We start from the raw sequence: 20,649 nt of genomic DNA, 5'->3' as shown, positions 1-20,649 counted from the left end.
ACTGTAGCCAATTTGGTATATTATAGTTTGAGAAGATGATCAAACATAGAGATTGCTTTGCCACTCTATTGCCAATCAAGTCCTATTTTAACTTATTTGTTAATTGAGTCGAGTTATATATATGATCAAACTGATCGGAGAGAGAGGGCTGCATAGACAACAACTTCTTATGTTTATTGTCATTGTGAAATTAGCCAATTGAAGTTGAGATGAACAAACAAGTATAAATAAAAATAAATAAAAAACGAAAGAAGGTTGATACACATGTGAGTGTGACCATCAAAATAAACATTGGAACGGTATGTATCTCTATATACAGGGTTCAAAATCCACTCATCTCAAGCTGCTCTGCTTGTTCCAGCTGGGTAGAGATCTTTCCGAGTTAATGCTAAGATCGTTCAGTAGAGTACTATTGCATGATTTTAAAGGGCCTATGTTAAATCCCCTTAACCCCGGAGACCGTTGCTGATATGCACTTGGCCTAGTATTACTGCCATTGTTTGCAATCCTCACCTTGCTTGGTGCTTCACTCATCATAGAGGTGGTCAGGCATAGCTTGTTCTTATACGGCGAGTAGCTCTCTGACTGTGTGTCAAAGCTTCTCGGTCTTATCCTTGGGGAGCTCAACGATCTTGACTTTGCCTTTGCTGACTCTGTTGCAACCATATAAGTTGGTGTAGTCACAGCCACCGTGGCAGGGCTTTGTTCCTCTTCACTTATTGATACTTGTCTTCTATGATTATTCACCAATCTTCTTGGTGATGAGTTCCTTGGAGTTTTAAGCTGTTTCTCATTCAAAGGTTCCTCTTTAGGTTTTGTTCTCGAAGAGAAGTCGAGATCTTCGAGCTCCTTGCTTTTGGTTAGTTGGGTATCTACCCATTCGTCTAGCCAGTACTTCCACTTTGTGTTACTCCGTTTCTGGTATGACTCCGCGGATTTCTGATGTTCACAAAGAATCAGTTGTCAGGTCTATATGAAACTTATTAAGCAATAAAATTCCAGATTAAACAAGCGCTTAGATACCCGGTGGGTGACTGCATATTCCTTTATCCTTTCTCTTCTTAGTGAAGCTTCTTTCTTGCTCATGACCACAGCCTCTGCCTCTTCCTTTGTTAAAAGACTATCGTCCCATCTCTTTTGACTGTTTGTATCCACCTGAAAATATAACATTTTCTTACATACTGATAAACTAATGCAACATATTCAAAACAAAACCTTCTTTAGATCAGAAGACATACCTTGAGATTGTTCTCGTTGGATATATTGCCCTCTTCATATTCTCTGTGAGCACCTCGGGGAATTTGTGTCCTCTTACCACAGACCTGTGACTGAATGTTCACAACAGATTGCAAGCATTTCAGTGTAGTCATTGCTTGGCGTCTCACAGCACGACCTCTAATATATGCTTGGAGCTTCACTATTCCCTTCAAGGCACGTAGAGCTTTCCTTGCCTGCAATAAGTTCAAAACCCAAAAAACAGAAAATGAGAAGACATTAGGCTTTACAAAATTCAAATCTGCCTCTCATGACTTGTGATTGACACAGGACATATATGCATCAGGCTGATGGTAAACAGCACAAACAGATACTGATACCATTGGAACCAATAAACTCCTTTATTCAATTGACCAAAGAAGAACACCTATTGATCAATGAGAGAACTCTCTAGCTCTCAACCACTGCCCAAACCAGATCCTAGACTCACCCAGAATCCCCAACTCCTACCTAAACTTTCTTTAAACATGTTAGCTCTTTAACTAACCTACTCAACTAAGCTAATTACATAACTTCAGTACCAGACCAACACAAGGCTTTTCATGAAAACGAGTAAATTCTTCCAGAAAATCACATAAGAAAAGGGTACACAAGCTTACAAGATGACCCCGGAAAGCAGTCTGAATCCGAGTAGCGGCATGAACTTCTTCCTGTCTATTAAGAAACATTTGATACTGGACTACTAGATCAGCAGTTTGTGGAGATGTTGAACCTTTTGACTCTTCTATGGAATCTAACTGACGACTACAAGATACTTGGCTGATCTCACCCACATCTGATACAATTTCCTCCTTCTGTTCCTCGTGCGATTCGATACTTGCCTTGTGCTCTGGAGGTGCTGTAATGGAAGGTAATCTTTTTTTAATCCTAAGCTTCCAAAACGTCCATTTTCTTCTCTTCTCTTTCTGCAGAAATACATAAGAAGAAGAAGAATCAAACAAGATGCGGAAACCATCACCAGCAGAAGAATGAGAAACTTGTGTTTTCCTTTTGTCTTCACCTTTTCTGAGTTAGCTTCTGAAATAAAAATCCTTTTCAATACAGTGAATAAGCCTTTCTTCTTTGCCATTGTTGCACAACCATCACCTGCTACAATGCTCTGAAAAATCTCACTTTAGTAAACCAAATCTGAAACAAACAAAAAAAAAAATCGAATTTTTATTTAAACACTGACCAAATCAAATCACTACGGATACATATTGCCTAAAACCCTGAAATGTGAAAATAACACACATCTCTCAGTACCATGATCATAAAGACCCTAGATTTGAGGAATCATACTTCAGATCAATACTCTAGATTCTTACAATAGTCTGGTTCTAGGAAAACCAAAATCCGCAAATATGTACTGTAATCTAAAAATTAGATCACACAAGACACCAAAAGCAAAGAGAAAGTACCTAACTAATAAAGAAAACAAGGCACAATGCAGCAGGTACAGCACATAATTGAAGTCTGTCTCCAAGATTTGGAACAAAACATATGAAAGAAAAAAAACTTACTTGATGGTGGTGTCAAAGATTTCACAAGAAACGTTAGCTTGATTGAAAAGTGTGAAATCGACAGAAACAAGATTCAGGGAGAGGGTTACTTCTTCTTCAGGAGCGAAGATGACTTGACTGTTCATCAAAATTATGAATGTGAACAAGAGAGAAGCCTTGTTCTCTTCTCCACTGTGCCGACAGGTGAACGTGCCACTTCATTGCCCACTCGAAATTATACTTTTACCCCTCATCTTCCCATACTCCTAATTTCTGGTATAGATCTTTGCTACCACAAAATTGTTCTTGATTTTGTATTAATATATGTCTGGGGTTACTACTAACGATTATAAAATTATTAAGCTACATTAATTATTACTCGAAAGTGAAATAAGATCTACCATATTGTTGCTGTGTAAAAAATCAAGTTTATTACAAATGTAGTAAACAAATTGCTCTCCATGTGGAAGAAGTTGTTCATAAATATCATCGGACAGATCCCAAAGTCACACAACTCATAAATGCATTATACAACAATGTCAAAGATAAAATATTGTGACCATCCAAAAATAGCTTACATGATCAGTTTAAAGCACTTTAACAAGAACAAAATTAACTAAACTATGTAAGAAGTGAAATACATGTATTAACAAAATCAAGACCATCATGTTTCCCTAATTAACAATTAATTGTGCTTTTTGTATCTTTCAATGCTGCTATAAAAAGTCACTTTTTTCAAAGACTTAATTTGCAAATATTATTAGGTACTACTACTACTACTACTACTACTACTACTACTACTAATACTACTAATATGATAATGATTTTTTTTATAAAAAATATTGGTCAAACGACAATGACAACGCATTGTACATTGTTCAGATGGAAAAAAACATATTCTCCAAGTGGTATCGCTCTCACCAGCCTTCTCCAACTACAAATCCAATTGCATCCTTCTACATTGTTTTTTTTTCCGCAATATAACTAAATTTAAATAGACAGTGTTTTTTAAAAAAAAAATACAAGCTGGAAAAACATTTTTGTATAATTCAACTTTTTTTTTTGTTTACATTATAGTTCAACTTCATGTATACAATTAATATATGTTTCGTACATACATTTACATAGTTAGCTTCGTTATATTTATCTGATACAACAACGATATTACAAAATTACAAGCTACTAATCTACAAGATCTGGTTTACAAAAAGAAAACAAAAAACATATCATTATCACTTTCCTTTATTAGTTGTTAACATCTGAAACTGAAAATAGTAAGAAAAAAGAAAACAAAAACTGAGCAAAAGAAAGCACACCTACGCTGGAAATAATAAGCCCAATAAAATGAGTGTGAGTCCATTAAGGCCCAATTCACTAAGTTGTTTTTCTTCGACTGGCCAGTTTCATCTCTTTGCTCTCTCTCTCTCGTCAAAGCAGCTGATCGACTTTTCTCATTTCTAGGGTTCCAATCAAAATCTATCTGCAACAAAAAAAATGGCTTTGGCTAATCGTTTCAGATCGGGGATCTCCTTCCTTAAGAACATCGCCGTATCAGATTCTGTCTCCTCCGCTAGATCCAGTCCCCATGGAGGGTCGCTCATCCCTGCGGTAATCGTTTTCTTAATCGAATCTTTAGGTCCCATTTATTTTTGTAAAGAATCGTTTTTTGTTTACAAAATCAGTTGTTTAGATCGAATGATTTAGCTTTATAACAATAGAAGATGGAATTGTTGTGTTTTCGCGTTTACATTGCTCGGCTTTAAATGTTGTTGAAGTCTTCAACTGTATATGTTATTGTCCTGAGGTTTTCCAAAGAATGCTATCAAATCACCTTTAAATTTTGTATTCTTTTTTCTCGCAGTTGAGAAATTATGCAACTGCTTCGGCTCAAAACACCGCTAATGTTAAGGTACTATTCCTACACACCCTTATCTATGCTATTCAACTTTTACTATTCCTATCAGTTGTAATATTTCATAATGCGGGAATCGTCCCAATGGCTTAGGCTTGAAATGATGAACCAATGAATAGCTGGATTTTGTATAATATGCGTTAATATCGTTGGAAGTGTGTTTTAGATTTATATTTGTTGAATTGTTGCATTGTGTATGTTGTTTCAGGTGCCTATAGCTTTAGTTGGTGAAAATGGGAACTTTGCTTCGTGGCTATACATTGCAGCTGTGAAAATGAATTCCTTGGAAAAGATTGAGTCGGATCTTTCTGAGATGATTGAGGCAATGAAGACCGCTCCTACTTTTGCTCAGTTTACAAAGGATCCCTCTGTTCCTAGAGCCACAAGACTCGAGGCTATTAGGGACGCTTGTGATCAAGCAAAGTTTGCTGAACCCACCAAGAACTTCCTCTGTATGTAACGGAGTTAATTTGAAAATGCCTTATTTTTATGATTTTGATTGACTGTGTTGTTTTTGACTGAAAAATGTTGTTTTCTTTATGAATTAGCCTTGTTAGCTGAGAATGGAAAACTGAAGAACCTAGATGCCATTGTGAAGAAATTTATGCAGCTGACAAACGCACATAGGGGAGATATCAAAGTTTTGGTTACCACAGTCATGGTAAGCTAGACAGTTTGATACTGTATTATCTCTTATAGACCCTTAACTCAGTATTGTGGATCTTAACAAATGATTTTGACCAACAGCCCCTTCCCCCCGCTGAGGAGAAGGAACTGAAGGAGACACTCCAGGAGATTATTGGAGAAGGGAAAAAAGTAACCGTGGAACAAAAGGTATGGAATCTGACACATCACAGGCTTGTGATTATTAACGTGTAACGTAAACCGGAATATAAACATCAATGTCTCTGCTGGTAATGTTGTATGGCAGATTGATCCAAGTATCTACGGTGGGCTAATCGTGGAGTTCCAACAAAAGGTGTTGGACATGTCCATCAGGACAAGAGCACAACAGATGGAGAGGCTCCTCCGTGAACCTGTGGACTTCAGCAACCTCTGAAAATATTGAGAGAAATATCCCTCCTAAGAAAACAAGTTCCTGATGATGCCACCAATTGACAAATAAATATGGACCCTCCGGGGAAACAATATATAGCTGGCTACTTCTCGTTTTGAATTTTTGTCATTTGCAATTTACATTTGTTGTTTGCTTCTTCGAAATAAGCTTTTTCGAGACGTCAAAATTTCAATGAGATTTATATATTGTCCGAGTTTTGGTTTGGTCAATTTGGTAAATAGTTTACAAAAATATGCCAAGTGAAGGTGGGAGAGCCACGAAACAAATCAAGTACATTAAGGTGCCACGAAGCTACATAGTAAGAACACCGTCGTTGATATTATTTGATACCACTTTATACTAATAGAGTTATTTATAGGAAAAACCAAATTGACATTTTCTCGGAGACTATTTTAAAAGGAATATCCCGAAAGAAAAAAAACATTTTTTTGTTGTAAAGGACTGATCTTTGTGTTTGCATATCGGTCATCCCTAACCTTAGGATTGTGTCCTTGCTCTGAGCGAAACCCTAGATTCGACCATTTCCCATTGAGCAGAGATGCTGCGAGTAGCAGGAAGGAGGCTTTTGTCTGTTTCGCAGAGATCTTCGTCTGCGACCTCCTTCGTCCTCTCCCGTGACCATACCCTTTCCGATGGCGGCAACTCCTCTTCCGCCCCTAGATCTGTCCCTTCTGCTGATTTCTCATCTTTCAATTCTTACCACCGAAGCCTTATCAGAGGTTCGTCGATCTATAGCCAACCCTTTCTCTCTCTAGATTGATTTCCATTTCTGCTGTTGTGTGCAATTTCTATTGATTGAATGTGATTTCCAAAAAACAAAACCATTTGTTCTCTTGTATGAATCAAGAGAATGACTGAGATTCGTTATCATATCTGCGCGATGACTCCAAACGTCTCAACTGATTTGAAAATTTCATGATCTGGATTAGAGTTTGTGTACCATTTCGTTTCATTCTTCTCGTTGCTGGAAAAATGATGCATCCTTATGTCAAGAGGGAAATGGGTTGAATTTTTTGTTGATTAATCAATTATGAACTGAGCAATTCCGAGATAATCCTCTGTTTGATTAGAAAAGCCTTTTTGATCCTTTCTATCCCATCAATTTTCTTATTATTAGGGGGATTGTCGTTTTAACATCTGTGGGCACATCATGTTAACAAAGTATACATGGTTTGACGGATTCTTAGCAGCTAAAAGGCAAAAACTTGCAACCTGAAATTTGGAATTTAATTTTGTTAACCAAAAGAGCTACGTTTATGATCTTAGCTTAAAGATTTCTGCTGTTTAGTGAGCTTCCCAATAATGAAGAGCATTTGATCATTGAGTTTCTTTCTTTGATTTTTCATTTAAATAGAGTTTAGTTGTCACTGAGTTTTATTTGAAATTGTTTGGATGAAACTGTTATACTCCTGCATTAGTCTTTTATCTTATGGATTCCTCTTTTATATACTAATGTTTTTCTTGAGATCCGTAATATTAATGCCAAATCATGATTGTGGTAGTCGTTTCTTGAACGTTTTGTTGCTTAATACTTATTGTTGTTGAACACCTGACCTAAATCAAAGTTTTCTTTGATGTGAATATATTAATGTTTCATGCAATCTTTCAGGTTTCTCTTCCCAAGTCATTGCTCAAGGAAATGAGATAGGTTTTGGTTCAGAAGTTCCAGCCACCGTGGAAGCTGTCAAAACACCTAACTCAAAGATTGTGTATGATGACCATAACCATGAGCGTTACCCACCTGGTGACCCTAGCAAGCGTGCATTCGCTTATTTTGTTTTGTCGGGTGGAAGGTTTGTTTATGCCTCTGTTATCCGTCTTCTTGTTCTGAAGCTTGTTGTGAGCATGTCTGCAAGTAAAGATGTCCTGGCCCTTGCATCCCTTGAGGTTGACCTAGGGAGCATCGAACCAGGAACGACTGTTACAGTCAAGTGGCGTGGTAAGCCTGTCTTCATCAGGCGAAGAACAGAAGATGACATCAAACTGGCCAATAGCGTGGATGTTGGATCCCTGAGGGACCCACAAGAAGACTCGGTTAGGGTCAAGAATCCAGAATGGTTAGTCGTGGTTGGAGTCTGCACTCATTTGGGGTGCATCCCCTTGCCTAATGCTGGTGATTATGGAGGTTGGTTTTGTCCGTGTCACGGTTCACATTACGATATCTCTGGACGAATTCGGAAAGGTCCTGCACCATACAACCTTGAAGTACCGACGTACAGCTTCCTGGAAGAGAATAAGTTACTCATTGGTTAATGAATAAAGTACAAGAGAAGAGTCAGTGTCTTGGTCTGAATGATCTTAATATGTTTTTGTTTTGATATTTTCCCGGCATTTTAGCGTGCAAGTTCGCTTTCCTCACACTACTGGTCTCTCAGCAAGATTGTCTTGTTTTGCTGAATAATACAAACTTGTCATTTGTATGACTTAGTATCTCTATCTGTCCCATCTGGTGAAAGACATTGTTCATAGTCTCTGTCTATTATTTGAAAAGAATTTTTGAATAGTATCATGCCTATTTTTCTTATCTAGCAGTATTTATATCGTATGTAAGAGAGTTTCCTTTCATACCTTAAGTTTCTAGCCGCAGACACTTGTTATGGTTGAAGGTGTTTGTGAACGTTTTCAATCTTTCATGGAGATGACATTTCGAAGAAACTTCAAAGTAAGCCGTAAACTTTCTCCCATTTCCAGAGTGAGAAGGCTCCTAATCCAACAAATATCTCAACTTCTTTGATGAATGGCATCATTCTTCTGAATTCTGATTGTATCTTAGCCTCATTTGCCCGTTTAGTTGGTTATCCATGATTACAAGTTTACAACTTCTATGAGCGATAATGATGTCCTCCTTTTGTTCGAGGCTGTTTATATTGTCGCTGGTGAGTGGTGTGACCTATGAGTATGACTACAGACTGCACGTTAAAGAATGTCCTACTTACCTTGACCTCTCGTTTGAGAGAACGCGAAGAACCTGGTGAGTGGGTCACTGTAGACACGGCTCTCTTAAAAATATTCAAATCAACTTCATCGTCGCAACATACTACAGATTTGCAGAATAGCAATTACGTAGTATAGTTTCCAACCAAAAAAAAAAGGATTAGTCTGTTTTTCAAAAATTATTATTTTGTCTTTTATCTACTTTTATTATTATACTGAAATTTATATATTTATGTCACATATTATCCCTGTGCCCATTATTATATTATTTTGAACTAAACTATATGGTAAAACAAACAAAATTCCATTAAAATCATGTAAGTATGTTTTAATATCTATAAATATAAATTAAAAGGTAATTAGGAAGCAAAAAAAAAAACAGAAAAACAAATTGACCTTTTCTCGAAGACAATTTTAAAGGGACTATTCTTCTGTTAGCATCGGCCGTTCCTAACCTGAGGATTGTGTTCTTCTTGCTCTGAGCGAAACCCTAGATTCGGCCATTACCCATTGAGCAGAGATGCTGCGAGTTGCAGGGAGGAGGCTTTTATCTGTTTCGCAGAGATCTTCGACTGCGACCTCCTTCGTCGTCTCCCGTGACCACACCCTTTCCGATGGAGGCGACTCCGCGTCAGCGCCCAGATCCGTCTCTTCTGCAGATCTCTCATCTTTCAGTTCTTACCAACGGAGCCTTATAAGAGGTCTGCTAATCTACAACACTTTCTCGTAGATTGATTGATTTTCATTTCTGATGCTGTTTACAGATTCATTGATCGAATGATTCAACATTAGAAAATAAAAATCATTTCTTTTAGCTTGTATGAGATTACTATTATTTTATCTGGGCGATGATCCGTGCGAACAAACGTGATATCTCATTTGAATTTCGTGAACTAGACGGTGTGTAATAGCTTGATTTACCATTTCTCCTTACTGGAATGGTTATGCCTTTAATGATTACATCTTTGTCCAGATGGAAATGATCATTTTAGTTAGATTGATCGGATATAAATTGCCCAGTTCCGAGATTCTCCTTTGTTTGCCGTGAAAAGCTTCCCAATTGTCTTCATGTTTGTACCTTGGTATGCGTTAGTGTGATTCACTTTGGCATCTTCATTTCTTATATTTTTTATTTTGTGTGTCATTGTATTCTTCATTATTAGGGACGTTGATGTGTTAACTGTATACTATGTCTGTAAAGGTATGTGGAGGAACTTGCACCCTTGTAATTATGTTTTGTTAAGCGAAAGAGCTATTTGCAATCTTAGCTTTGGAGTTTTCTTGTGTTTTCAACTGAATTTGATATCATGGTAGAATTGTTTGAATGAGTCTGTTGTGCTTCTCCATTATGCTTTTAGTGTTTGCAAGCTCCTTCTGTGATCACTTCTTTCATCCTGAAGGAAATAGATATTTGAGTTTATTAATCGAAAATATGAATTGACAAGTTCTTAGATAATCCTTTGTATGATGAAGAAAGCTTCCTGCTTGTAAATCCTTGGTGGATGTAATCCTTAGTTTGGTTAACACTGGCTGCCTGATATCTAAGATTTTGATAATTGAATTTGTTTTCTTGAGTTTTGGGTTGATGAGTATTATTTTCTTGGATGAATTTCTCATACTCCTGCATCTCATACCTCATGGATTCTGTGTTTATGTAATTGTGTTTCACACTAATTTCCAGTGGTAGTGAGCTTAATACATTCTATTTGCAGGTTTCTCTTCCCAAGTCCTTGCTCAAGGAAATGAGATAGGGTTTGGTTCGGAAGTCCCAGCCACCGTGGAAGCTGTCAAAACACCTAACTCAAAGATTGTGTATGATGACCATAACCATGAGCGTTACCCACCTGGTGATCCTAGCAAGCGTGCATTCGCCTATTTTGTCTTGTCGGGTGGGAGGTTTGTTTATGCCTCTGTTATCCGCCTTCTTGTTCTGAAGCTTGTTGTGAGCATGTCTGCAAGTAAAGATGTCCTGGCCCTTGCATCCCTCGAGGTTGACCTTGGTAGCATCGAGCCAGGAACTACAGTTACAGTTAAGTGGCGTGGAAAGCCCGTCTTCATCAGGCGAAGAACAGAAGATGACATCAAGCTGGCCAATAGCGTGGATATTGGATCCCTAAGGGACCCGCAAGAAGACTCTGTTAGGGTCAAGAACCCAGAATGGTTAGTCGTGGTTGGAGTTTGCACTCATTTAGGGTGCATCCCCTTGCCTAATGCTGGTGATTATGGAGGTTGGTTTTGTCCGTGTCATGGTTCGCATTACGATATCTCTGGAAGAATTCGGAAAGGTCCTGCACCATACAACTTGGAAGTACCAACCTATAGCTTCCTGGAAGAGAATAAGTTACTCATTGGTTGATTAAATAAATCACGTCAGTCAGTGTCTGAGTCTCAATGAACTTCATCTGTTTTTTTTTTTGGTTTTTATATTCCGGAATCCGGCATTTTGAGGGCAAGACTTGTCTTGTTTTTCCTGAATAATACAAACATGTGATATTTGTTGAACGTATACCCAAGCTTTGATTATCTATTGCTCCTGAAAGACTATGTTCGTAGTCTGTGTTTATTGTCCGATGTATGATAGAGACTCCTTTGGTACCTCAAGATTCTAGGCTTCATCACCAATTTTAAGATTTGTATTTACATTTGAATACCAGTTAAATCTCAATGTTCTCACTAAAAATGTTATAGCAAAGCTATGCATACATAGCCCAAAACTGCTGATAAAGTCTACAGTTATGATCTTAACATTAAAACCAAAAAAAAAAGTCTACAGGTATGAGCTTATCTACAAACTGTATTCGTAAGGCAAATCCCGTGAATAAATTGTCAGTCATGAAAAAGGTACATAGCTAGATTTTTTCTATATTTGGTTATGAACACAAAAGCATATACATAGGATAAAATAAATTATTTTTATTCAGATTAATCTTTTTTCTCTTTTTTTCTTTCTTAAAGATGGCTAAGAAAAATTGTTTGACCTTTTTAACAATTAGGATCCTACCAGTACCAGCCGTAGCAGCAACCCCAGCCCTACCCTAGTAGTCAGCTACCCTGGCTGCACACACAAAGACCAAACTTTGATTTGGGTAAACCATTGTGGACGTTGAAGATGTGTCACCCAAATAAAGATTGTTTTCCTTTAGAGATACGGAAGTGACTTTTTCCGACCCTTGCGACCTAACAACGGCCATTACATACTTGCTGGTTGCTAATTACAAGCCAGGGGTCTTGTCTAAGCAACCTCTCGTGTTTATCATAAGGCAACCGCTCTCAACACTTATTATTTTATTCATTATACATCAGTCCAGCTGTTATCTAATTTCAAACTCTGATTAATGTGGTGTTGAAATCACAATGATCTAATATTTTTATTACCACATTACAATGTTATATTTTTCGACAAACAGGTCAGATTTGCAATCTAGTATATAACTATTTATTGTGTTAGGGATATACTACATACAGTATTTGGATTAAACTGTATAGAAACAAAAGTATATGGAAAAATGACAGAAAATGGTCAACTAGTAGCATTATATATATCGCCATCATGAGATAGTCGTATGAATGCCTTAGTTCGTCTTTTGCGTTCCCGACCTAACTCAAAAATACTCTCACCAACCCCATTCTTTTTCCCCTTCTTTGTTTTTATATTCTGATCGATCAAACCAAGAAAAGCTCTTTCATATTTCCCCCGACCCAAACAAAAAAAATGGCAACCATTTCGAACCTCGCTAATCTCACCCGTGCCTCTTGTGTCGACTCCAAATCTTCCTCTTCTTCATATTCAGCTTCTGTCTTGCCCAGATCCTCCATCAGTTTCCGCACTTTGAACGCAAAGCTTTCATCTTCTCACCTTTCCCTTCGTTATAATCAACAATCCAGACCTTCCCTCTTGTAAGTCTACTGCTTGTGTTTTTTGCTCTAGCTCTTGGGTTTCACCAAAAATGATCCCTTTTTAGCTGGGAACGTATCTCGAATCTCATGGTGTAGGCTAATATACTTAAAGTTCCTCTTTTTTGGTTGGTGGAAATCTGATTTCGTTCTGTTTCCTTTGGTGTTGATTTCAGTGTGAAGTGTTCAGTCTCTGGTGGAAATGGAACTGCTGGAAAAAGAACGACCCTTCACGATCTATACGAGAAGGAAGGTCAGAGTCCTTGGTATGATAATCTGTGCCGTCCAGTCACAGATCTTCTCCCGTTGATTGCTCGTGGTGTTAGAGGCGTTACTAGCAACCCTGCTGTAATTTTTATTTAATCTCTCGTGTGTGTTTGGCTTTGCTTTTAACTCCGTGGTTTTGCATTTGTCTTTACTCCTTTATTGTTCAAACCTTTGCAGATCTTCCAGAAAGCCATTTCCACTTCAAATGCTTATAATGATCAGTTCAGGTTAGTATAGGGCTGCATATTTTGTGATTGTCTTGACCTGTAGTTCATTCTAATAAAGTTGGATGATCTGTTCATGGTGTCTTTAACAGATGTTTTGTTCTATCTTGATTTTTGGATGATACTCTATTAGGACACTTGTGGAATCCGGAAAGGACATCGAAAGCGCGTATTGGGAACTTGTTGTGAAGGATATTCAGGATGCGTGCAAACTTTTTGAGTCAATCTATGATCAGACAGATGGTGCGGATGGCTATGTCTCTGTTGAAGTTTCACCTAGGCTTGCTGATGATACCCAAGGGACTGTTGAAGCTGCTAAATATCTTCAAAAGGTTGTGGACCGTCGTAACGTCTACATTAAAATTCCTGCTACTGCTCCATGTATTCCTTCCATCAGGGATGTCATTGCATCGGGAATAAGTGTCAATGTCACGGTATGTTATCCTTGAATGTATCATTATTCATGTTTTTATTGGGCGGGTTTAAACCTGAAACTAGATTAGTTCAAGGGTGTTGAATGAATTTGATTTGGTAGATGCACTGATGTTGCTTTCTCCATATATTTTCTCATTTGTTCTCTTCTGTTTCAGCTTATATTCTCAATCGCCAGATATGAAGCAGTGATCGATGCATATTTGGATGGCCTCGAGGCGTCTGGACTTGATGACCTCTCGAGAGTTACCAGTGTTGCTTCCTTCTTTGTCAGTCGGGTGGATACTCTCATGGACAAGATGCTTGAGCAAATTGGTACGCCAGAAGCCCTAGATCTCCGTGGCAAGGTAACGCTCTATTCATCGCTGAGAATCATACACCAGCCTGTGAATATCGAGTATGAGTTTATGATACATATATGTTTACTCTTGCAGGCGGCTGTGGCTCAAGCTGCATTAGCATACAAGCTGTACCAGAAGAAATTTTCAGGCCCAAGATGGGAAGCTTTAGTTAAGAAAGGTGCCAAGAAGCAGAGGCTTCTCTGGGCATCGACAAGTGTTAAGAACCCAGCTTATTCCGACACCTTATATGTTGCTCCTCTCATCGGACCTGACACCGTAAGTCATTTTTTGGTTTGTTTATTGAGTATCTCATGTTTCACTGCCCAATAGTAAGTCTATGTTGAAGATCAAAAGGCTGTAGTGGAAGTATATTGATAAGCTTTGGATTATGTAACCAAGCGTTTTGGTGTGTTTGGGGTGTGAATATAGGTGTCAACCATGCCGGATCAAGCCCTGGAAGCATTCGCAGATCATGGAATCGTGAAGAGGACAATAGATGCGAATGTATCAGAAGCAGAAGGGATTTACAGTGCACTAGAGAAGCTGGGAATAGACTGGAACAAAGTAGGAGATCAGTTGGAAGATGAAGGAGTAGATTCGTTCAAGAAGAGTTTCGAGAGTCTGCTCGGTACTCTGCAAGAGAAGGCCAACACTCTCAAACTAGCCAGCCATTGAGGGAAAGAAAAACAGCCCTGAGTCATCATTTTGGGTTTTGGTGGGTAATAAAATAAAAGAAGAACCTTTGGCTTTTGTTCTTCAACCCTTTACGCTGTCAAATGTTGTTATATAAAGGCTTTTGCTTGATGTTTCCACATTGTGTGAGCTCTTCTTCTGTCTTCTTTGTTCTTGCATGAGGATGCTTCAAAGGATGTTAATTAGTTTTTTTTACGGTATTTGTAAGTTACATTTTCACTAAAAACAATTGGCACTGTCTTTGTCTTCTTCTTCATTTCAGTTAAGATAATGTTCTCATCTAATCCAGTCATGTCATATATTGTTCCCAGCTTTATCATATATAAACCAAAGTTCTGTTATAATTCATTTTTGAATGGAATTTGGATTACATGTAATATTACATCAGATTGTGCACTTTAATATAAGAGCACTAGAAGTCTCTTCTAATCGAGAAAAAGCTGAGTCATTTATCTCTCATCCCTCCCTCTCGAAACGTACCAAAATTCAGGTTTTCATTTTTCACTGCAATGGCGTCGATTTCATCCTTTGGGTGCTTCCCTCAGTCAACAGCTCTCACCGGCAATTCCTCCACCACCGTACGACGCCGCACCATCTCTCTCTTCTTCTTCCTTCTTCCTTCTTCCTTCGTTTTCGTTTTCTTCCTTCTTCCTACTCACTGAAATTTGTCATTTTGATTCTCAGAGGTGCCGGACGACTGTTGCTGCTCGGTTAGCCGACCAACCAGATGACTTCTCTCCTCTTCGCTCTCCCAGTTCGTTTCTGCAATCTTTGCTTTCCTCTTTCTCTTTCATTAATTTTGAATTGCCTCCTCTGTAGTGAATTTGAAGTATAATTTTGTGTTTCAAAAACAGGTGGGAATTGTGGGTGTTCTCATAATTCTGGGGAGTTTGATCGCAGAAAATTGTTGGTTTCTTCTGTTGGTTTGTTGATTGGAGCCTTTGCATACGATTCTAAAGATGGAGACTTTGCAGAAGCTTCCCAATTCGCTGACAGTAAGAACTTCAATTCTCTTCTTTTGAGGTCACAGGATCTTTCTCATGGTTACATTCTGATTCAGTAGGGTACTTTGTGCCTTTTGGAGGATAATACCTGTAGATATTGGCATTTGTTATTTAGAATGCTGTTTGATTGCTCTGACGTTGTTCACACTATTAGGAGTTTGGTGGTGAGAGAAAGATGTGTGCTTTCGTGAATTCTTGAAATGAATTTATCCGTGACTTTGTTCTCATTGGTTGCTTGACGGCTTTTTGAATCTTTTCATAATGATTGCTGAATTCAACGATTTCTCTTTTTATTCTGAATCCACATTCTTTTGTGTTTATGTCTGCACTCACAGTGCCAGCGCTTAAAGGAAAAGATTATGGCAAAACAAAGATGAAGTATCCAGATTACACTGAGACACAATCTGGTCTTCAGTATAAGGTCATCCCTCATTTAGTTCCAAATTTTGTATCTTCTGTAGTTTAGACTAAGTGGTGTGATCTTTTAACTTGGAGATTTAAGATGATGCAGGATTTGCGAGTAGGAACTGGGCCTAAAGCAAAGAAGGGAGACAGAGTTGTGGTAAGGAGTTTTCTACATATCTATGGTTTGTATCCTTGGGCTCCAGTTTATCTTTATGCTTGTCATGGTGAAGTGAATATGAGTTCGCTTATAATGTTTCAAAGACCAGAATTTGTTTGGAGTTGTAAAAAGATTGAGCTGGCTATGTCAGGTTGACTGGGATGGTTACACAATAGGTTACTATGGCCGCATATTTGAAGCTCGCAATAAAACAAAAGGGGGTTCTTTTGAGGTATGACTTCGTTTTGGGCTCTTGTCTGTTTCATTGGCAACAATGATTCAGTTCTTAATCTGTGTGTTCTGTTTGTGAATCTGTAGGGGGATGATAAGGAATTTTTCAAATTTACGTTGGGATCGAATGAGGTGTGTTCAATTTGTAGTTCTTCTAGTTACTATGCTGGTTGTACCTGTTTAAAGAATGGACTCTATTGCTGAGGGTATGAATTGTTTATTTTTGGATGCTGCATGATTTTGGTGTTGCAGGTGATACCTGCTTTCGAGGAGGCCGTGTCTGGCATGGCGCTCGGTGGTATCAGAAGGTTCTACATCTTTCTAATATTCCTCACTCTACAGTCTACATATCGTCCATACCTGTTTTTCATTGGAAAATTCATAGAGTACAAAGAAACTTTTACTTCCTTGGATCTTGAGTCTCATTCATAAATCATAAACATAAATTGTAGAAGAAGGGTTGTCAGTCTCACACAAGTGTCTGATGTTAGAATGAATCGGTGTAATAATTTAGTGTGGTATTGCAGAATAATTGTACCGCCAGAACTAGGATACCCGGATAATGACTACAACAAGAGCGGACCGAGGCCGATGACTTTCTCTGTGAGCCATTGTGTTTGTTTCTTATATATGTATAAGAAAGACAAAAAGAAAAAAGTAATGTTTACTTTTATGTTGCGCAGGGACAACGTGCATTAGATTTTGTGCTGAGGAACCAAGGGCTGATAGACAAGACACTTCTGTTTGATGTTGAACTCCTCAAAATTGTACAGAATTGATATAAACATCAACAGTCTACTACACTCACGTACATATATATATTTATGATGTGTACACTTTATCGGGACAGTTGTGTAAATTGAGCTCAGTACAAAATTGTTGCATGCCAGTGTTAAGGATTTGTACTGAAGTGGGAAACATGTTTTTTTTAGGAGATTCCAAAAAGCTTGCAACAGTTAGCTTGTCCTTATACTATTGAATTATATAGTCCGTAAACAAAGTTTTAATCATGGACTAAAAATTTTTGATTAAAAGTCATCTTTACTATATATGATAGTACAATAAGATCAGTTTGATTTTGATTCAAACAGAAAAGATAGTTGGGTATTGGATTTTAGTTACAAATAAGTCTTGAGGTGACTTTTCAATGTTTTCGTTGTATCAGCATATCCTCCTTTAAATTGAAGAAAGTATATAGGGGTAGACTCATTGAATTGAATATACTAATATAGTGTACTCATTGGTCATTTTAATTTCGCAAACGTAGCTTTTCCCTATTTGTATAACCTTGTATAGGATAATTATGATCCCTAACATAGATTAGTTATGATTACACTACATAAAATTTCTCGAGATATCAAATATGAACACAAACCAGTGTTTGCTTCTGTTGTTTGACTATCTCAACATCAGTTCAATGTCAGGGTCAACATTAATGGAGACTGCAAAAGAAAAGAAAAAACAAGTTGGAGTGACGCATTGTAGAAATCCCCTTGAGTGAGTGAGAGTTATTATGTCTTGCAAGTACGAAAACCGAGTGATGATTATAAAAATGAATCAAAACATTTTATGATCTATATAGATATGTATATGCTTTTGTAAGTATGAATCAAGAAGATGATTCCTCTGTGCTCAACGTTTTAAAGACTGTGGACATCAAAGGGGACTCCACGTGCAATAAATGTTAAGTCCTACATCTACCACTTACCAGCTAGCTTCCCCGTCTATTTAATTCCAACTTCCCATTAGAAGCTGCTGCATTTATACACTGCTCTAACCAATCCTCCAACATCATTTTCTGCTTACGTCTTTTGTTTTACTTGATTCAATTATTTATACACAATTCCCTTTTTATTATTATTATTGTCTTTATAAGCTCTCTTGCTGTTTTTGGTCACTCTAGCTAAAGATTTCCAAGTTCTTCTATGGTTTTGTTGTGAGCAAGCAAAGATCGACTTTATGGTTGCTTCGGAGATCAAATCCCCGGTGAGTGTCGACCCCGGTACGCCTGGAGGTTGTTCTAGCTCCTCTGTGCATCATAGGAAGCAGTTGAGTGTCTTCTTCATTGAATCAGATAACAGACGTCTGGCTCTTGGTCGTGGCTATACCGGAGGAACCACTCCGGTTAACATCCATGGCAAACCCATCCCCAATCTTTCTAAAACTGGTGGTTGGATTGCAGCTCTCTTCATTTTCGGTAACTTTCTTTTTCTTGTTTCCTTACATCCAAGATGATGGTACAGATAAGTTGTAGTTGCAGCTTTAATTTATAGTTTCGGTTTGAATGTTTAGGAAACGAAATGGCAGAGAGGATGGCTTATTTTGGACTATCAGTGAACATGGTGGCGTTCATGTTCTACGTGATGCATAGGCCTTTTGAGAGTTCATCAAACGCAGTCAACAACTTCCTCGGTATCTCTCAAGCCTCCTCTGTTTTCGGAGGCTTCTTAGCCGATGCTTACTTGGGCCGATACTGGACCATCGCCATCTTCACTACCATGTATCTTGTCGTAAGTACTAGAACAACTGTTCAATCCTAATTTTGCTGTTCTGTTTTGTTTTTCATTTTTCATATTCTTGTTTTTTTTTTTCCTGTGAAAAGGGGTTGATAGGAATAACATTGGGGGCAAGTTTGAAGATGTTCGTACCAGACCAGAGCAACTGTGGGGAGTTATCATTGCTCTTAGGAAATTGTGAAGCAGCCAAATCCTGGCAAATGGTTTATCTCTACACAGTTCTCTACATAACTGGATTTGGTGCTGCTGGTATAAGGCCATGTGTTTCCTCATTTGGTGCAGACCAGTTTGATGAGAAGAGTAAAGACTATAAGACACATTTAGACCGTTTCTTCAACTTCTTCTATTTATCGGTCACCTTAGGCGCAATCATTGCCTTCACTTTGGTGGTGTATGTTCAAATGGAACTTGGTTGGGGTATGGCCTTTGGCACTTTGGCCATGGCTATGGGGATTTCTAACGCTTTGTTCTTTGCTGGTACTCCGCTTTATCGCCATAGGTTGCCTGGTGGTAGTCCCTTGACAAGGGTCGCTCAGGTCTTAGTTGCCTCTTTCCGCAAACGAAATGCAGCTTTTACAAGCAGCGAATTCATCGGTTTGTACGAGGTCCCTGGCTTGAAATCTGCTATTAATGGCAGTCGTAAAATCCCTCATTCCGATGATTTTATGTAAGTCTTGTTGCTTTGCGTATACACTACACCTAAAGGGAATAATCTTATAACTGGCCGTCTGTTTGATTTGTCAGATTTTCAGTTTGTAACTAGTAAGCAAAACAAAACTGAATCTTGTATTGATCAGTTTGTATGGATTTCATATGCAGATGGTTAGACAAGGCGGCACTTCAGTTAAAAGAAGACGGATTAGAACCATCTCCATGGAAGCTATGCACAGTAACACAAGTGGAGGAAGTGAAGATTCTGATCAGATTGATTCCAATCCCTGCATGCACTGTAATGTTGAGTCTTGTCCTCACAGAGTATCTTACACTCTCAGTGCAACAAGCTTACACACTAAATACACACATTCAACACCTCAAGCTTCCAGTGACGTGCATGCCTGTCTTCCCAGGCCTCAGCATCTTCCTCATTCTCTCTTTATATTACTCTGTATTCGTCCCTATCACCAGAAGGATCACTGGCAATCCCCACGGTGCTTCCCAACTTCAAAGGGTGGGCATAGGGCTAGCAGTTTCTATCATATCAGTAGCTTGGGCTGGGCTATTCGAGAACTACAGGAGACATTACGCGATACAACATGGTTTCGAGTTCAACTTTTTGACCCAAATGCCTGATCTAACCGCGTACTGGTTATTAATCCAGTACTGTCTCATCGGAGTCGCAGAGGTTTTCTGCATCGTAGGCCTATTGGAGTTCCTTTATGAAGAAGCTCCAGATGCTATGAAGAGTATTGGTTCGGCTTACGCTGCTTTAGCAGGCGGGTTAGGGTGTTTTGCTGCCACTATTTTGAACAATATCGTCAAGGCCGCGACTCGAGACTCAGATGGGAAATCGTGGTTGTCGCAGAACATCAACACTGGGAGATTTGACTGTTTGTACTGGCTGCTCACGCTTCTAAGCTTTTTGAATTTCTGTGTTTTCCTTTGGTCGGCTCATAGGTACAAATACAGAGCTGTTGAGTCTGAAGAAGACAAAAGCAGAGCACTTCTTTAAAGACCCCATTTCTGTGTCCTGTTCTGCTTATCATTCTTTTTTGGAAAGACGGTAGTAACTGTGTCATCCTATTTTGTTATTGTTTAATCCGCTTAACGGGATTGTTAAGAAGACCATAAAATAAGTCCTGGAAATG

General features: G+C 38.4%; 7 protein-coding genes across 13 annotated transcripts; 6 read left to right on the top strand and 1 right to left on the bottom strand.

Moving 5' to 3' along the window:
* Positions 1–204: 204 nt before the first annotated feature.
* On the bottom strand, positions 205–2,995 carry LOC17883448 (protein IQ-DOMAIN 1). Of its 7 annotated transcripts, none has more exons than XM_023780969.1 (7): positions 2,778–2,995; positions 2,450–2,486; positions 2,276–2,374; positions 1,875–2,180; positions 1,239–1,451; positions 1,024–1,155; positions 205–939 (listed from the first exon to the last, which is right to left on the bottom strand). In XM_023780969.1, exons 3-7 carry the CDS (start codon positions 2,342–2,344, stop codon positions 334–336), a joined length of 1,326 nt encoding a protein of 441 aa, XP_023636737.1. In that variant the 5' UTR covers positions 2,345–2,374; positions 2,450–2,486; positions 2,778–2,995; the 3' UTR covers positions 205–333. The 7 variants fall into 7 exon arrangements, with proteins under 7 accessions (XP_023636737.1, XP_006287758.1, XP_023636739.1 ...); XM_006287696.2 differs by having other exon boundaries at positions 2,276–2,364; XM_023780971.1 differs by having other exon boundaries at positions 2,276–2,361.
* A 1,181-nt stretch (positions 2,996–4,176) lies between these two features.
* LOC17882689 (ATP synthase subunit O, mitochondrial) lies at positions 4,177–5,955 on the top strand. The gene is made up of 6 exons (XM_006288484.2): positions 4,177–4,364; positions 4,618–4,665; positions 4,877–5,120; positions 5,217–5,329; positions 5,416–5,502; positions 5,600–5,955. The coding sequence occupies exons 1-6, from the start codon at positions 4,251–4,253 to the stop codon at positions 5,726–5,728; spliced, it is 735 nt and encodes a 244-aa protein (XP_006288546.1). The 5' UTR covers positions 4,177–4,250; the 3' UTR covers positions 5,729–5,955.
* Positions 5,956–6,135: 180 nt separating this feature from the next.
* On the top strand, positions 6,136–8,270 carry LOC17882690 (cytochrome b-c1 complex subunit Rieske-2, mitochondrial). Its single transcript, XM_006288365.2, has 2 exons — positions 6,136–6,465; positions 7,356–8,270. Exons 1-2 carry the CDS (start codon positions 6,285–6,287, stop codon positions 7,997–7,999), a joined length of 825 nt encoding a protein of 274 aa, XP_006288427.1. The 5' UTR covers positions 6,136–6,284; the 3' UTR covers positions 8,000–8,270.
* An 827-nt stretch (positions 8,271–9,097) lies between these two features.
* LOC17883484 (cytochrome b-c1 complex subunit Rieske-2, mitochondrial) lies at positions 9,098–11,275 on the top strand. Its single transcript, XM_006288366.2, has 2 exons — positions 9,098–9,381; positions 10,393–11,275. Exons 1-2 carry the CDS (start codon positions 9,201–9,203, stop codon positions 11,034–11,036), a joined length of 825 nt encoding a protein of 274 aa, XP_006288428.1. The 5' UTR covers positions 9,098–9,200; the 3' UTR covers positions 11,037–11,275.
* A 993-nt stretch (positions 11,276–12,268) lies between these two features.
* Positions 12,269–14,782, top strand: LOC17881465 (transaldolase). The gene is made up of 7 exons (XM_006287698.2): positions 12,269–12,577; positions 12,751–12,922; positions 13,019–13,068; positions 13,199–13,499; positions 13,656–13,844; positions 13,932–14,114; positions 14,268–14,782. Exons 1-7 carry the CDS (start codon positions 12,393–12,395, stop codon positions 14,511–14,513), a joined length of 1,326 nt encoding a protein of 441 aa, XP_006287760.1. The 5' UTR covers positions 12,269–12,392; the 3' UTR covers positions 14,514–14,782.
* Positions 14,783–14,890: 108 nt separating this feature from the next.
* Positions 14,891–17,283, top strand: LOC17883416 (peptidyl-prolyl cis-trans isomerase FKBP19, chloroplastic). The gene is made up of 10 exons (XM_006286483.2): positions 14,891–15,109; positions 15,216–15,285; positions 15,386–15,526; positions 15,871–15,956; positions 16,047–16,097; positions 16,249–16,329; positions 16,416–16,460; positions 16,581–16,636; positions 16,856–16,931; positions 17,012–17,283. Exons 1-10 carry the CDS (start codon positions 15,041–15,043, stop codon positions 17,105–17,107), a joined length of 771 nt encoding a protein of 256 aa, XP_006286545.1. The 5' UTR covers positions 14,891–15,040; the 3' UTR covers positions 17,108–17,283.
* An 895-nt stretch (positions 17,284–18,178) lies between these two features.
* LOC17884257 (protein NRT1/ PTR FAMILY 6.1) lies at positions 18,179–20,634 on the top strand. The gene is made up of 4 exons (XM_023781962.1): positions 18,179–18,525; positions 18,621–18,838; positions 18,931–19,511; positions 19,664–20,634. Exons 1-4 carry the CDS (start codon positions 18,288–18,290, stop codon positions 20,511–20,513), a joined length of 1,887 nt encoding a protein of 628 aa, XP_023637730.1. The 5' UTR covers positions 18,179–18,287; the 3' UTR covers positions 20,514–20,634.
* Positions 20,635–20,649: the final 15 nt, after the last annotated feature.

This window comes from Capsella rubella, unplaced genomic scaffold (assembly GCF_000375325.1).
Source record: "Capsella rubella cultivar Monte Gargano unplaced genomic scaffold, Caprub1_0 scaffold_6, whole genome shotgun sequence".
Classification (NCBI taxonomy): Eukaryota; Viridiplantae; Streptophyta; class Magnoliopsida; order Brassicales; family Brassicaceae; genus Capsella; species Capsella rubella.
Note: the sequence above shows the minus strand (reverse complement) of the source record. Positions and strands in the feature narration are given on the sequence as shown.